Source organism: Manacus vitellinus, unplaced genomic scaffold, assembly GCF_001715985.3.
Source record: "Manacus vitellinus isolate BGI_N305 unplaced genomic scaffold, ASM171598v3 scaffold_5_pilon, whole genome shotgun sequence".
In the NCBI taxonomy this organism is placed as follows: domain Eukaryota; kingdom Metazoa; phylum Chordata; class Aves; order Passeriformes; family Pipridae; genus Manacus; species Manacus vitellinus.
In genome coordinates this window covers 12630336-12646605 of record NW_021940682.1, presented here as the reverse complement: position 1 = coordinate 12646605, position 16270 = coordinate 12630336, and the positions used below count along the sequence as shown (strand labels likewise).

At 35.8% G+C, this 16270-nt stretch overlaps 1 protein-coding gene across 1 annotated transcript in view; it reads left to right on the top strand.

Annotated features, from left to right (window-relative positions):
- The first annotated feature begins 1704 nt into the window (after window positions 1–1704).
- The window catches only part of SLC41A2 (solute carrier family 41 member 2), a 41754-nt gene continuing 27188 nt past the window's right edge, over window positions 1705–16270 (top strand). Inside the window, exons 1-5 of the mRNA XM_018080870.1 lie at window positions 1705–2412; window positions 4612–4719; window positions 10822–10893; window positions 11737–11881; window positions 13239–13385. Coding sequence (XP_017936359.1) covers window positions 1858–2412; window positions 4612–4719; window positions 10822–10893; window positions 11737–11881; window positions 13239–13385 — 1027 coding nt within the window. The 5' untranslated portion in view covers window positions 1705–1857. The remainder of the gene's footprint in view (window positions 2413–4611; window positions 4720–10821; window positions 10894–11736; window positions 11882–13238; window positions 13386–16270) is intronic.

Here is a 16270-nt window from a genome sequence, read left to right as displayed (position 1 = left end):
TTTTTTTTGTTGTTGTTGTTTTTTTTTTTTTTGTTGTTGTTGTTGTTTTTTGTTTTGTTTTACGTAGATAGTGCCACCCTTGGACCAGGAAGAAACAGAATTGCTTCTTCATGTTTTGTCTCTCTGTAGCACTTAACAGAGCACCATTTTGGCCTGTGGTTAGAGCTCCTCTGGGATAGCAGCAAAAGTTACTTTGTTATTCATAATTAAAGTGTGTGGAAAGCAGAATTGAGGCCTTGGAGTTTTATGCACTTAAAGGTTCAATGTAGCACAGTCTGCTACAGAGCAGCAAAAGATCTTTGTTGCTTAAACTCCTCTGTTGGTCTTGTGGAAAAAAAAGATTACTCTTTCTTGCAAAACTTCTTTCTAAATCAGGCCATAAACTTCGTTGTCATTTTAAGATACTCATTTCTTGGTCAGAACTCCCTTGGATAAAGCAAGTGATAGCAAGTTCCTTCTGAGTCATTTCTTCACTCAAAAAACCCAAACCAAGTAATTCTATGAGCAGCAGGAATTTCAAGTTGGTTTGCTCTGACCATATAGGATTGAATTATCTTTAATGTTTGAAGATGTCTTAGGGCAAAGGCACACGTTTGGATCTCTTGCAAGGCTGTTGGTTGCTAAAGGCTTTGACATCTCCACTCACTGTAAAGTCTATCTGAAATTGCTCCAGAAATATTGGATTACTTAAAAGCGTTAAAACAGAGGGATTGAAAGTGTAGGGATCATAATATAAACAATATGATCTTAGGAGCTTGATTTTCTCAGGAAATGCAGACTAGAAGTCCTCCAACTCTAAAATATTTTTATTTCCTACAGTCTGTAAAAGTATGTTTTTGCAGCTTTGCATAGACACAGTATCATGTGCTTATGGAGTTGTTATCCCACATCATGCTGGTGTAGGTCTACCTGACCTTTGTTTCCTTGTTTATGCTGATCATTATTTATTGTGTTCATGGAGTCTGTTGTTCTGAATATCATTACTATCGTCTTTCCTTGATATTGTAGTATTTTATATTTAACCTGATTATTATGTTTGCTTCAGAGAAAAATCAGTTGTTATGATTTTAAATTAGGATGATTTTGAATTTTACCTGCTAATATTGGTTTGTCATCTTTTTATAGAGATAGAGGGCTGGGACTGTCAACACATAAGGACTTTGTTACCCAGAATATTGCTTTGGGCTTGCCACCTCTGATGTGTTTTGAAAGTTTTTTTGGTTTTTTTCCCATTAGCATAGAGTGTGAGGAGCAACAGTGGCCCTGCTGTGCATCATGTGGGTTCCATTTGTCCTTACCCTTGCACCTTGCAGAAATACCACCTCCAAGGCCGCTGAAGTCTGGGGCTACACACAGTGTCTGCCTGAAGATTTTGGCTTCCTGGGCTTTAAGAAGACAAAAGCTGGGCCTTCACTGGTTCACTTACAGTCCACACTGCTGTCTCTTTCTTTCACTGGAAAGTACACAGGGTTGTGAAACTTCATCACCCACCAGCTTTGGCTTCCTACCTTCTAATTTCCTTCAACTTAGGCAGTTAAATGTTGGAGGAGGTTGACATTTCTATAAATACTTGCTTTGGAAGGATACCAGGTGATCTGAAAATTTAAACCAGTATCTCGTGTTTTCTGCAGAGTTACAATATTTTAAAGGTTGAATATGTACTTTTTACTTCTTTTGCAGATCCAACCTTGCTTATGGAATTGTTGAAGATCTGAGAGCAGTGAAAAAACACTTTTGCATGCAAAAAAAGAACATTTGGGTCCATGTGTAAGTGTGGCACTTGATGACTCACCTGCAAGGTTTCTTTGCTGACATCTGAAGAACGAAGTGCTTTTCAACCTGTACTTCTGTAGCACTATGACTAACTGTAAAGGCAGATCTACCATCTCCAAAACAAATAGCAAAGTCCATGACAGAGAAGGCTTTGTAAACTGGACCATAAATCTTAATACAATTCAGTCTGATAAATTTTTGAGACTACTTTTAAGTATGGTTCCTGTTGTTTACCAAATAAACCAGGATGAAAGACACAAAAAAGTGAATGGTGTCTGGCAAGATGGATTACAACCAGCAGGAAACGATTTTAATGCTAGGTCTGAACAACACACAGAGTACCATCACTTCTCAGAACCAAGTTTTCATGGTAGCAATGGACACAGCCCATCTAGCTGTAGCCCTAAATATGATGATTTTACCAGTTATAATTATTGTGATGGATTGGATACTTCAGAAACAGATGCCATGTTGCAGGAAGACAATCTGTCTAGTGACAGTAATGAAGATATCATTGTGGAAGGAAGTAGAAAACAACCCAAAGAATCTAGTAGTATTATGGCATTACAGATACTTGTACCTTTTTTGCTAGCAGGATTTGGAACTGTTTCTGCTGGCATGGTTTTGGATATTGTACAGGTTGGTATTTGCTTTGGAAGATTTTTTTTTTACCAGGTAGTCTGTGAGGTCTATAGTTCTGGTAGAAATATAATAATGGTTCAAAATTCTGTTGACACTAATAAATGTGTACATAGTTCAAGTGGGAGTTGGAATTAACCATAATGCTGAAATACACAGGTGTTTAAAAAGACTAGAAGAATGTATTGCATTGCCTCATCTCCTTGTGTGATTCAAGTCTGTACAATTTCTGAAATACTGTGTAGATTTGGTCCATGAAAATGCATATGGCATGTGAAAATGTGCATTACTTGAATATGTTATATGAAATTCATATGAAGTGATTTAGAGGGTTTTTTGAGTATTCAGGTGTGTGTAAGTGGCTTTTTCATGTAACAGAAGGTCTGCTGAACACTTGGAATTATGAACATCAGTGGTGTGAACAGGGTGCAATGTCACATCCACCTCGAAATATCATTGTGATAGGCCCAGAGAGGCCAGATTATCTTGGTTTGTGGTAGCAGATTTAATTGACAGTAGCTATTCAGGGCTAAGATAAAATAGAAATTTCTCTCAATATTAAGATAAAGTTTAGTAATATTTTTAAAACCTGTTTTGGAGTATTGTATCAATAAGACCCTACTGATACAGAATGTTTCTAGGACTAGTTTCTGGCATAACAGTTGTAGATGTCAGCAGCATTTTAGTGGAGTTAAAAGTAACAGTTGCCTATGAAAGAACACTTTATGCAGTGATATTTGAAGAAAATTCCAAAGAGAGTAACAGTTTAGAAAAGTTTATTGTACTAACTAATTTTCTTGCCTTCTCTTTGCATTTTGAAGACTATATTGACTTTTATTTCCTACCTAATTTGTTTTTTAAGAAGCAGAAATTTCTTATAAAAAAGCCTCATGGCTTATTCCTTGGGCTGTTTTACACCAATCTTTGCTTTGTTCATGTACATTTTACAGATTCTTTGTACAGATACTTTGTTTGTACTTCATTAATATATGATTTTCTGCATGATACAGCATGATGATCAGACAGAAGAGACAGTTGTGCCTACTGTCACTACTGGCTTCTAACCAAATGTTTTACCTTGTCGTCCTTCCCTTAAGGAAATGTGTTTTTATACCTAGTTTTTGAGCTGGACTGAGATATATCTTGATTTTTCCATCTATATGATTTTTAATCTTTATTGGTTTCCCAGTCCAGCTCCCTATGAATGAGAGATGTGACACAAATGTAAAAATTAATAGCTAGTGTCAGTACTATCTTTTTTCACCTTAAACTAAGCAGTAAACTTTGATGTCAGTAAAGCAGAATTTTGAAATGTGACAGAACATATTTTAAAAATGAAAATTTGAATACCACGAAGCATATTAAGCTTGTTTTTTACAAGCCCTTTCATATTATTCTTTCCCACTAGTAAATACCTATGTAATTTCACACAGGTAATTCTCAGATCTTGTTTACATTTGAGAATTGAATCCTTTTATTTTAATTAAAATAATAATTTAAATGGTTGCAAATCCACGAATACAAACACAATTTACAGTTTTGTTAGTTTAGTTGAAGTTGGTAAATGATTACAAATTAAATACATGGGTTGACAAGACATACAAAGTAGCACAGCATTTCAGTGCTGAAAACTTACTGCACAAAAGACTAAGAGAATTTGCTTTAAAAATCTGGGTTTTGGAAAACTCTAGTCCTGTAAGTTTCACACTTAGAGGTAGAAGAATAAAGACAAACTTTCCAAGAGGGAATTAGTTGTCATACGAACAGAGCCTGTAAGTAAAAAAAGCTCACATAGTTTTATGTGAGGTTTCTACACAGCTGGAAGGGAAAAGATAAAATTATTATTGAAAATTAAGACCAGAATTCATGAGCAGTCATAGTATCTGGTACTATTTTAAAGTCATGAAAAAACCCCCCTTCAAATTTATGACATCTTTTTTTAACTAGATTAGTTTTAAGGCCAGATTTTGTATCTCTTGCTTATAGACTTCTCATCTTTGAAACAGTAATATACCATCATAAATCTGTTTTATCCAAATAGATAACAGTTCTGACTTTAGACTTTTAGGTCTAAGATAAAAAGGTTAAATATTTTTTTAAAGAGGATTAGGTTATGATTTACAGATTTTTTTGAATACTTTGTGGATAGTCTAAAGGGAATTTTTCAATTAAATATTTCCCACTGTATCCTTTATATAGCATTGGGATGTGTTCAAGAATGTTACTGAAGTCTTTATCTTGGTTCCTGCACTTCTTGGTCTCAAAGGAAATTTGGAAATGACCTTGGCATCCAGGCTGTCAACTGCTGTAAGTAGCTTTCTCTTCCCCTTCACTTTTAGATATGTGTTTAAAATATTTCAAAATGGAAACAAATCTTTGGGTCACAAGTGTTTTATGTTTATGATTTCATCTGGCTGTTACAGGGCTGTTTAAATCTGTTATTAAGTTGGCAAAGTTAAAAAGGCAACCCTCTTCTCCACATATCAAAACTTTACTTCTGTAAAGCCTCTTCTGGTTCACCATTTTAAACAGATAAAGTAGATTTTTAAGAGTTACATGTGTATCCTGTAAGGCTGAGAGATATCTTTGGCTTTGAGGGAGTTTGAATAGGCTAATAAAATGTTTATGTTTTAAACACATTTTTCTAATGACCCCTTGAGTGGCACCAAAATGAAGTATTGGTAACATTGCTATTCAAAACCTTTGTTGATCAAATTGCAAGAAATGTTTTTTTTTAGCATTCTAGCTAAATAAATTTATTTATTTTTTGTTGTGGTCAGGTTGGTTTTTTGTGTCACATTTTTTGTGTGTGTCAACACTGTAACATAGCATAACCAGGTTTTTTTCTATGTATTTGTTGTAGTTCTTTTTTACATTTCAGGGGATGTTCCGCCTCTCCATTGTTTTAGCCTAAGCAAGCCATATTACCTTATCTTTTGTATATGTGTGAATAACTGTAGTGAATAGATTAGTCTAATAATGTGGCTAAACTATTTTTGATAGGTGAACTGCATCTCTCTCTAAGACACTGCGTAATGCAGTGTTTTCTGTTCTCCAGCAGGACCCCCACTCTCTGCCTGTTCCTGAATAAATTTTTCTAGAACATATCTGGTCAAAGGTGTATGTAACTCTGGATGAGATTCTACTATGTCTTGTACAATATTGCTCTTGAAACTTTCTAGATTTACTTGCCTAGAAGTGCCAGGTTTGGACGTCACAGTCACTTTGTGATCCATGGCTGTGTCCTCGTATTTATGCTTTTGTTTATTTCCAGCTGTCACTCCCATCTTCTGGCAGAAATATGATTAGTCCATAAGTGCATGACCTTGCATTTCTGCTGTTGAATTTCATCTGTTTTTGTTGCTGTAATCCTCAAGGACATTCAGTTTTTGTATGATATTACAATGCTTTGTACTGACAAGGTCTCTGAGTGTCCTATCATTAATAAATGTCATTGCCACGTTATATTGAGTGGTTGCCCAAATGCACACTGTGATGGACATAGCCTTGGCAGTCCTGTGAAGGTTTGCTTGTGTCATGCCCATTATAGCACTTGATTACTTTCCTTCGTAAGAATTGATGTGTTTTGTTGTATCTTTATCAATGTCAGCCTTAACTATTCAGTCTTGTTTTCTGTTTGGTTTTATTACTCTTCTGAGTATTCTTACTGTTTCTTAACAATATTTTGTGTTTAAACCTTACTGCCTTTACTGTCAGGCATGAATGCTTTTACCTTCTACCTGACCTTTTTTATTTTGTTGACCTGATGCTTAATTTGTTTCTGACTGGTACAGTTCGTGACCTGAGGATTGAAAGTGCTTGTATTACATAGTGAAAAATACACCAAGTCCGAGGTCTACCAGTGCCTTAGTGAAGGCTTTAAAAAAAGAGGGTCAGAATCAGCTTCACCACTTCTGTTTCAGTTAATGTGATCTTTAATTCTTTGTCTCAGTTCTGCTTATGACCTTGGCCAAGTCACAATCTAGAACTTCTCTGGGTCAATCAGTGGCTGGATTCCCTATCCTTACCATCCCCATCTCATTTGTGAACATGACTGTTCTCAGGGGACATTTGGAAAAAGGGTCATGCAGACCCTTTTTTTGCACTGGGACTCCTGACCTCAGTTCTTATTATCCACCAACTGTTACCAAAGCAGGAGCTGATCCCCCTCTTGCAGATAAGCACAGATAAAAGATACTGGCGTTTCCACAACACAGGCTGCATGTCCAGTGGTAAACTAAAGTTGACATCATGAGTTTCAGGCCACTCCCCTCAGCCCAAAATGGCATTCCTGGGAGTATCCCAGTAACTGCAATAACATGATCTGTACCTTAAGGGTGCATTAAATGTTTTCCTCAATATGTACATGTCTTGAATGTGGTTTTTCAGAGCCAATTTGGCCATTTGAACCCCAAGCTCCTACCAAGAATCAATTCAATACTGAGAAGACTTAGTTTGAGGAGTTTTACAAGTGCCACTTACCACTGTCATTAAGTCTCATCAAGACATAAATCAGTTGATGCTTCAGAAGTTTTTATTCAAGCATGCCACGAAGGTTTCCTGTCATCTCAGTACCAGAAATAGTCATATATCTGTTTTAGCCAAATGAGGTTAGCCAGTTCTGTTCACGTCCTTCTACCATGAGGGTTAATTAACTGGCTAAGAAGAGATCAGTGAAGTGTATGTGTCTTCCAACACTGCTCTGTCGTGTGTGGGAGTTCCAATTGCTTTTGTGTTGCCCAATCACAGCACCACTGGCACCAAGCTACTTCCCAGCATTGCATCAACAGACTTGTGGGGGTTTTTTTGATTATTGGATTGTTTGTTTTCTAATGCCTTGAGTTTCCTTGTATGACCTGTTTTCTTCAGGAATCATGACAGACTGTGGACTAAGTTACAAAGGTGATTGAAATACTTTCCAGGACTTCCTTAGTCATAAGTTTATTGGACATCCTTCACAGGGAGGAGGTAGAAGCTTGTTAGAGTTTGGTGAATGTTCTCTCTTTTGCCAGTGGTGGCTCTAATTTGTTCTTGCTAGTGAAGAGCTCATCAGTAAATATTATAGAGTGTGTGACTGTATGTGTATGTGCACAACACAGTGGAGGTTTAAGAGAACAATACTGTACAAAATAAGAACAGTATAGATCATTCATTATCCAGGTAATGCTAAGAAGATTATATTTAGGGGTTTTATGTCAAAAAGAAAACAAAAGACAAAAATGAAAGGGAGAAGGTTTTTGTCTTGTAAAGAACCTTCCAGTTTTGTCTCCTGTGTCTTTTTTCAGATTCAGCACCAGCTGCAATGTGCACAGGTCTGTGACCTGGTGGATTGCCAGCCCCATTCCACCTGAGTGCTGCTGCAAAGGCAAACAAATACACAAGAACTCTAATATTTCTAATAGTTAAAAAAATAAACAACACCCCAAAACCAAACAAAAAAATTCCAAACAAAAACCCCAAACTACAAACAAAAAAAACCACCAAGCTGTGGAGAACTGTTACAGGTAACTACTTCTAGGTTGGTGGCTTGGGCTTAGTTCCCAGATGTTAATTTGAACTCCAGGGCAGTTGCTTTCATTGCTCTGCTTCCCCCAGGTTTTAAAAACAGGTGCTGTGTCATATTGTATCATTACTTACTGGAGAGTTTCAAAAACTCTATAGACTACTAGACCTGCAATTTACATGCCATTTCTCTCAGAAAGAGGTTATTCTGACCTTTGCATTCTTCACATTGATTTCATTGACCCCCCTACCCTTTTTATCCACCCAGCTTTTGATCCCGTCATCCTCAACCTAGGTGAGAACGGAAGGAGAATATTAATTCTGAGTATATCTAAACAGTTATTTGGAGACCAGTTGTATGATTAATATTTCCTACTCTAATTTGCACCTAAATTTGCACTAGCTGGCTCCCCACCAGACACTTTTCTTTAAGTAAATACAGGACTGTGCACCTGTGACTAGCTTAACCTTTTGTAGTGGGTTTCTGTGACTGGGTTTTGATAGCAGGGGGGCTACAGGAGGAAATTTCTAACTTGAGTTCTGCATTGGAGTTAATTCATACCCTGCTTGCTCACTTAGCTTAGAATTGCATCTGAATTTGTAGACATGTCTGTGCTTTTGGGGCTGTTAACTAATTATCTTTACTTCATTGTAATTATGTGGTTAGCCAAAAATTAGTGTCTTATTAGCAGATTTCTGTTATCTGTAGTACATCTGGTTTCAAGTCTTGTCTGGTCACTTTAATTCATCTTGTTGCCCAAATTCCTACTTTAGCTGCTTCTTACTGATCACTCATTTTCCCATCTACTTTAGAATCAGTTATTTCACTAAATCTGTCTCAAGACTCTATTTTTCATCTACCTCAGGGCATAGTTTGGACTTCTCTTTGTTGTTAGTGTTAACTCTTCATACACTGGCAATCTTACAGCCTACTGTTTTTTAAAACATTAATTTTTAATCCACAAGAGTTACTTCATGTGTGGAATACAGACAACAAAGAGCAAACAAAGTGTTTCTGGAGTTCTACCTCTGTCCGCTGTTGTCCTGGCATAACTGTGTGAGGTACACTTAGGTCAGCTGCCCATTCAAGCACAATATTTATTTAATATTTTATGTTTTATAGTTTTGTGTTCTTCAGCTCTTAAACTTTGTTCTCTTCTTTGGGTCATTCTCATTGTCTCAATTTACACTGTTGCCTTTTCTCCCTATTCCTTTTTCATTTTTTTAAGAGAAAAAAACCCCGCAAACCAAAAAACAAACCAATAAAAAAACCCCTCACCCACCAACCAACACCAAAACACCACTTATTCAATCATTTCAGTCCTGTAAACTTGTGCAGGCTCTTTTTTTTGACTGTGTGTTATTAGGGTTAGGCATTAGCAGTATGACTTTACAAGCGTTTTGTTTAGGTCTGCCTATTTCACAGTATTACAATAAACTTCATCTTACTTCGTGGAAATCTGCAGCTGCAAGGAGTGCTCCTGCTCTTTCTCCCTTCCAAACCCTTAAAGCTGTTGTGCATGGTTACACTGTTGCATGTGATGGACCAGGTAATTTTATAGAAGATAACCCCTTTTTGCTCCCTGAAAAAAAGTGGTTTCCATCAAACCAGCCAGGAAATTCATGTTGCCATGAATTCACTCACGGAGTTGTCAGTCTGTTTCAAGAAAGAACATGTGAACGTGTAGCTGATAGTAGGGGAAAGCAGAACCATGGCATTTGGCAGCAGCTCACTTTTAGGCTGGATTAAGCATTTTGCAAGATTACTGTTTGAATGGGGATTTTTTGGATGCTTTTCTAAAACTTTTTCAAAGGAGAGAAAGAGTGAAGCTCTCCACAGCCTGTCCTTTTATTCATTTAGCATATATACTTAAGAAGGATGCAAAGGAGATTCTTATCTGCACTTCCTGAAACATTGTTGTCCTGTTTAAACTTAATGGATGTATTTGTGGAATTTTGACTCTACTTTGAACACTATAAGATATTTATAATGTAGATTGAGATAAAGTGTCTTAGCATATTTCTAAGTTTTTAAATTAGCATTTCATTTAATACTTTGTTCCATACAAGTCCCTATTATCACAAAATGAAAGTGGAAAAGAAATTGAATTGAAATCTACTGAAAAGAAATTATCAAAAGATGAAAAAGATATGCATGAAGACTTTCTGTGTTTTGAGAAGTATGTTATCTTATAAATTAATATTACATGGGAAAAAAACCACTAAAATTTATGCTCAAAATGTAAAAAATCATTCTGTTATCTCAAAAGGGAAGTTATTTTAAACATAGTCATACTGCAGTGGTTTGTACTATTCGTCAGATCTTGTCCTCTAACTCCATAAAAAAGAGTAAAAATAGGAGATACATTATAAAAGAGTATGTATGTACTTTTTATTTTCTTAGAATAATTTATTTGCTGTCTTTCCAGCTACTACCTTAGTAGTGGACTTATATCATTTACAACATCATAAGTCTCTGGCCGTATTGTATAAATGAAAAGTTAGAATGCTAAACAGTATTAGATTTTAGCATTTTTTATTTTCAGAATTTAAGGACCATAGAAACAAGTTCAGTCTAAAGGGATCTTCTGACCACTGATCTAATCACTGGTGGTACTTGGACATTCCTGGAATGTGAGGTGGCCAGTAGATCTTGCACAGTAACCTAATGTTAAACGAGTTACTATGTAAAATTGCATCAAGTTTAGCTGCTTTTAAAAAGATACTCCAAATACAATTTAAAATCAAAAGCAATGTTTGACTTGGAAAAAATGTGGCTTGTTTTCAATAGAAATGTCTGTTTTATTGTATTAGCTGAATTATTTATGGGTTTCTGCCTTGTTAGTGCATTTTCGAGTAATAGAATTTTAAACCCAAAATTCTGAATTTCTTTTGTAATTTTGATAGGTAAATATTGGAAAAATGGATTCTCCCATTGAGAAATGGAACCTAATAATTGGCAATTTGGCCTTAAAACAGGTAAATATAATAGGTTTATTTGATTAAATCTTGTAAGTGAGCCAAGTTATTGAAAATCACAATATTGAAAATCAAATCACAAACATCAGTAAGTATGGAGATGGATAGTGTTAATGGGAAACTAGCTCTGCCATGCTGGCTTATACTTACTGTACAATATTTACTTGATTTTTTTTTTGTACAGTATTCCTCTTCTCTAAAACAATATGAGTTTCTATTTATTAGAAGAAGAGGTAAAGCATTATTTGTGACTGTACCAAGGGATCTGAGGATGGTTAGAGAAAAATTTCAGATTTGGCAAAACCTTTTAAATTTGACCTTTCAAATGTTTTTAGTACTCTATTTGCATTGTATTCAGTGTTTAAAGAAAGTATGTGATAGAGCTTTTGGATAATCAATAGTACTTTAAATAGCTGGGTCATTTGAGGAAAGGAGTGGTTGTTCTTCAAAATAACTGTTTTTTAAGATTGAGAACTATTTCTTGTTCATATGTTATAATATAATGTGCTCAAAAAATAGGTGAAATATTTATTCTGTGACTTCACTGTTTTAAGGGGTTTAGAAGCCTCTTTAGGCATTGGCCTCTCCTAAATCCTGAGCTGCTCTCCCTGATTTTACTTTTGCTATTCTGGAGTCTCTAAAATGCTGGTAAAGCTTTTTCTGCTGGCCTAAGATTTTTGTTCTTCATCACCCAAGGTTGTCATCATCTCTACAAAAGGGATGAGCATGCTCCTTTTATACCTTGCATGTAAATGTAGATAGAAGGAAGGAATAACAGAACATTATTCTGTAGTCTTCCTGAGTCTATCAATTATTTTAAGAATTGTTCACTGTCTTTTCCAGGTTCAGGCAACAGTAGTTGGTTTTCTGGCAGCGGTGGCAGCAGTTATATTGGGCTGGATTCCAGAGGGCAAATACCGCTTTGATCACTCAGTCCTTTTGTGTTCTAGCAGTGTAGCAACTGCCTTCATAGCTTCTCTTTTACAAGGTAAGTGGAGTATATGTGTTACTTTTAGTAGTTATTTTGTTTCCTGTGGATGCTGAATGTGTATTATGTTGCTATTCCTTAAAAATTTAAATCCAGTCAGGGATAATACATCTGAAAACCAGCAGAGGTTAGGATGCCCTTTTGCAATTTCCATATAGGTGGGCATATTGCATTTCTCTTCTGTCATATTCTTTCAAAAACTTTTGATTTTCATGACCTCCTGAGCATATCTAAACCAAAAAGTAGGGGTTTTAGATTTCACCTGATGAAGATATTTTCCCAATGCTTTCTATATTTATTAATGTACAAAATATATTCTTAGTTCTAAGCAGGTAAAACTTATTTATGATTAAACTTAAGGGGGCCTGGATGTTAGCTTAGCTGAATTCAAAGTTCCAGGTTGCCCGTGCTGCTTATGTGTTAGTTTGTGCTCTGCTTTGTATCTGAAGTAAACAAATTGGCTCATTATTTGAAGGATTTGGGCCAAGTTCAAGCCCCACTATACAAACAGTGCCAGTGTCTGTTTGGAGCAATATGGCATGATGAATTTAATCTTCTCTTCCTTGTTGTCAGAAAACATTTGACCGTAAAGGACTGTTCTTAATGGACGTAAAGGGGAGGAGGAAAGTACCTCTGCCTGTGACATGTTCTTACTGAAAATACATAGTCAGTAGTCTTAAGAATAGTAGATCAAGTAAAATGGGTAACTTCCTTGTTTTACTAATCTGATATGCTTACTTATGAGAGAATTAAAAAACTGCTAAAGTTTTGTGTGGAATTAAGAGCACACGTTTTCTTAGTGACTACAAAGCCATTGAGTTTGATCATGTGCAGAATTAAGGGCAGCAAGAGAACTTTGCCACTCATGTATGATTTGGGCATGAAGAGAAACTTTCCTTGTTTTCTGGTGGTGGGCCAGCACAGGAAATTACTTTCTAAGCTTCATTTTCCTACATGTGAAATAGGTGCTTTTGAAATATTGTGATCCTGCAAGATCATTTCAGTTCTTTCTTTTGAGAATTTCGTGGTGCATAATTCTTTAGGCAGTTTCTTGAAAGTGAACTCCTGATGTAGCCTACAATACATAATATAACATAAAGGATACTATACACAGTTTAAGATCTTATGTATAATATATGATGAGAGGGAAGTTACTCAGGTTGTGCCAAAGACTGTTAATAGCAGTGTGAGTTCTATTTTTAGTAGCCACTTGGATTCTCTTAAAAGTTAGCTTTACTGTTTATAGGACAAAATAGAAACCAACACTTTTTATTTATTTTTTATCATGGTCTTGGAATTTTCTGTGTAATTAAAAGAGTGTATATAGTTACTGTACTGTCTTTTTTGCTGAATTTAGGGATAATAATGGTTGGAGTTATTGTTGGATCCAAGAAGACTGGTATTAATCCTGACAATGTTGCCACTCCTATAGCAGCAAGTTTTGGAGATCTTATCACTCTTGCTATACTAGCATGGATAAGTCAGGGTCTTTATACTTGCCTTGGTAAGTATGTTTCTAAGTGTGTATGACTCTCCAGAAACCTCTTTTGGGTTAAGAGGGTGGGGAAAAGGCAGGGAGGGGAAGGTTCAACAGACCTTTTAGTTTGACTGACTCTTTTGTTAACATTTATGTCACGAAATGGTAAATCTTAGAGTGCAACATTATGCCATATTTTTTTTATTTTTTTTTTTAATAAGATCCTAGAAGTCACTAACCTGAACTTTGGCACAAGCAATGAGTATTTGAAAGTCTTTGATGGTATCACATTCAATCTACATGTGAATTGCAAACTAGTTGCTGAATTTACTGTGCTTTCTTGAGGGGAGTTATCTTAATCCAGGAATGTTTTCTTGAATGTCCACCCCTAAATCAAATATTTGCTTCCCTGAGTCCTTTTGAATCATTCTCCCCTTGCACTGAGGGGAAGGAGTTAAACTGGCTATCTGGAGAGGCTGCTGGGAGAGGAGTTCTGCTTTGAGCTTTTTTGTTTTGAGGTGTGGTTTTAGACACCATTCAAATATATTTTGACCTGCAGCTAGCTATGCCTGGAAATCAAAATAAAAATACATACAAGTACATATTCAAAGAAGTTAAACCTAAATTTAGATAGATTTGGGATTAATACGACTTTTAAATTTGTGGGAAGACGAATGTGAGTTTCCTCTTGATTCTGTCCAAGTGCTTTCCAGCTCCCATCACAATACCTTCTTGTTTCCAATACCAGCTTCCAGTGCCAGTTTCCTCAGCTCTTTCCTGTTTCCCTCAGTTTCCCTCCATGTCTCACTACTGTTCCCAGTACCTGTGCTTGATTTTATGTTTCCTTCTGCTATTCAGTAAATGAAGTAACCACTTCCAGTTTCTCCAAATAATGTCCCAGCTGTTTTCTGTTTTGTTTATTTTGTTTTGTCTTATATATTTGGTGATGTTTATTTTGTTTTGTCTTATATATTTGGTGACTATCTTTTAAACATAAATATGCTTATTTAGCTGTAGCTTTCTTCAGAAGAGCAGTTCTGCTATGAAAGATGAAAAGATATATAACCACACTGAATAGCTTAGCTCCAGAGGGGAGGCCTTTGTTGACTGCTGACTACAGAGAGCAATGATCTAATCCAACTTCATGCACAAATTCTGTCTGGCTTCTTCATGACAGCTTTTTACTGTTCTCTTACTTTCCCACTGATGGCTGCAAACAGGTGAATTACACATAAATAGTTCCAAACTAATTATTCTTATTAATGACTTTTTACTTCAGTCTGCAGTTCTTCTGTTCTGCTAGTTATTTGCATGTTTATATACTCCCCTTGAAACTTCTTTCTCTGATTTCTAAGACCTGTAGTGTCAAAATCCTACTTTTTTAAAGGAAAGGAGCAGACCACTAATGAAGGTTCATAATCACAATGTCTGCTAAAATGAATATATAGTTATTATTGGAAGCAAGCTCAGATGGTAACCTATGTAATAAAATGCTGGATTGTAACAGAGGAGATGTGAGCTTGGAAAATGCGAATGAGTAACTCACAATTCAGTCTTTTTTCTTCCTGTTTCCTAATCTCCCCCATGAAGAAACAAAAAAAATAAAAAACGTTTTCTCACAGGAGGAGAAGAATGTTCAGAACCTTATTCAAAATTAAATCATTGCTGCAACTAACTCATTCCATAGAAACTAAAGTTTATTGTGTTTTGAAAGACATAACAGAGGACAATTACAGTGTAATATACTACAGGTCAAATATTGTTTTGTCTGTAGTTTACCAGATATGCTGATATCATCACGTATATTCTTTACAGCTGTGCTTATTGTTCAAGCCTTTTCTCATAAAAATTTGAGCTGTCCTGTGTAAGTAAGGCTTTAAAACTTAGTTGCATGTACTGGTATTTTAATAGTAGTTACATTATATGTAACTACGTAGTTATATGATGGGTTTTTTTCAAGAAGTAGGTAATTATTAATAATATCTCAATTTCTCCTATAACATGCTTTTCTTTTTAATCTCTAAAACCTAAACAAAAAACACTCAACCCCAAGAAGAAGATGAGGAAAGAAACCTGGACTTTTTTCTTCCTTTCACATATTTCCAGAGATTTACACCTCTGCTTGCAGATGGCCTAATGTGTCTCAGAGGAATAAAAAGAGAAGTGGGGCCAGTTTGAACTGATCCTTTGCTACTTTTACAGCTGTCATGACCACTCGAATTTTACTGTGCCACTGCAGTTGAAGAGCAGATCCTACACATGTAGGGGAAAGGATTAGTGCATTCAAGTGTGTTTCTAACAGTTATTCCTAATTTTCTTTCTATAAGGTCTTCTGGAAATACTTCTCTTTTGGTGATGTCTGAAATTATCTAGTTACTGCTAAAGAACCTCTTCTGCTCTTTGTATTTTTTTTCAATTTCTTTGTATTTCTTTCTTTTAGGAAACAGAGAGTCTTTCTAAAGTAAGAATATGCCACAAAGCCCTTGGAAATATGTTGTTTCCAAGATGTGTGTATTTGAACTATGAAATAGTTAGAAGGACTAAAAGTATGGAGTAACTTCTGCCCAGGAGAGGTTTATAAAGAGTTTATAAAGTTGTGAGTGGCAGGGAAGAGGCATTCAGAAAATGATTAAGCAACAGGTTAAAGAAAGAAATTTTTTTTGCATAATACAGGAGTGGGATGTGAAACTTACTGCTGTACTGTCTTAAGAGGACCAAAGTGATTTTAGAAAACTCTTTAGACAAATTAATCAGAGAGGACAGATGCAGACAGAAACTTGAGTGATGAAATCCCTGATGCAAACAGCAGCAGGAGCTGGCAGGGCACACTGAAAGAAGCAGCACTCAAAACCTGTCATCTTTCTTTTCTTCTCTCCATAACCTGAACTGTTGACCATAGTCAGACAAAGGAT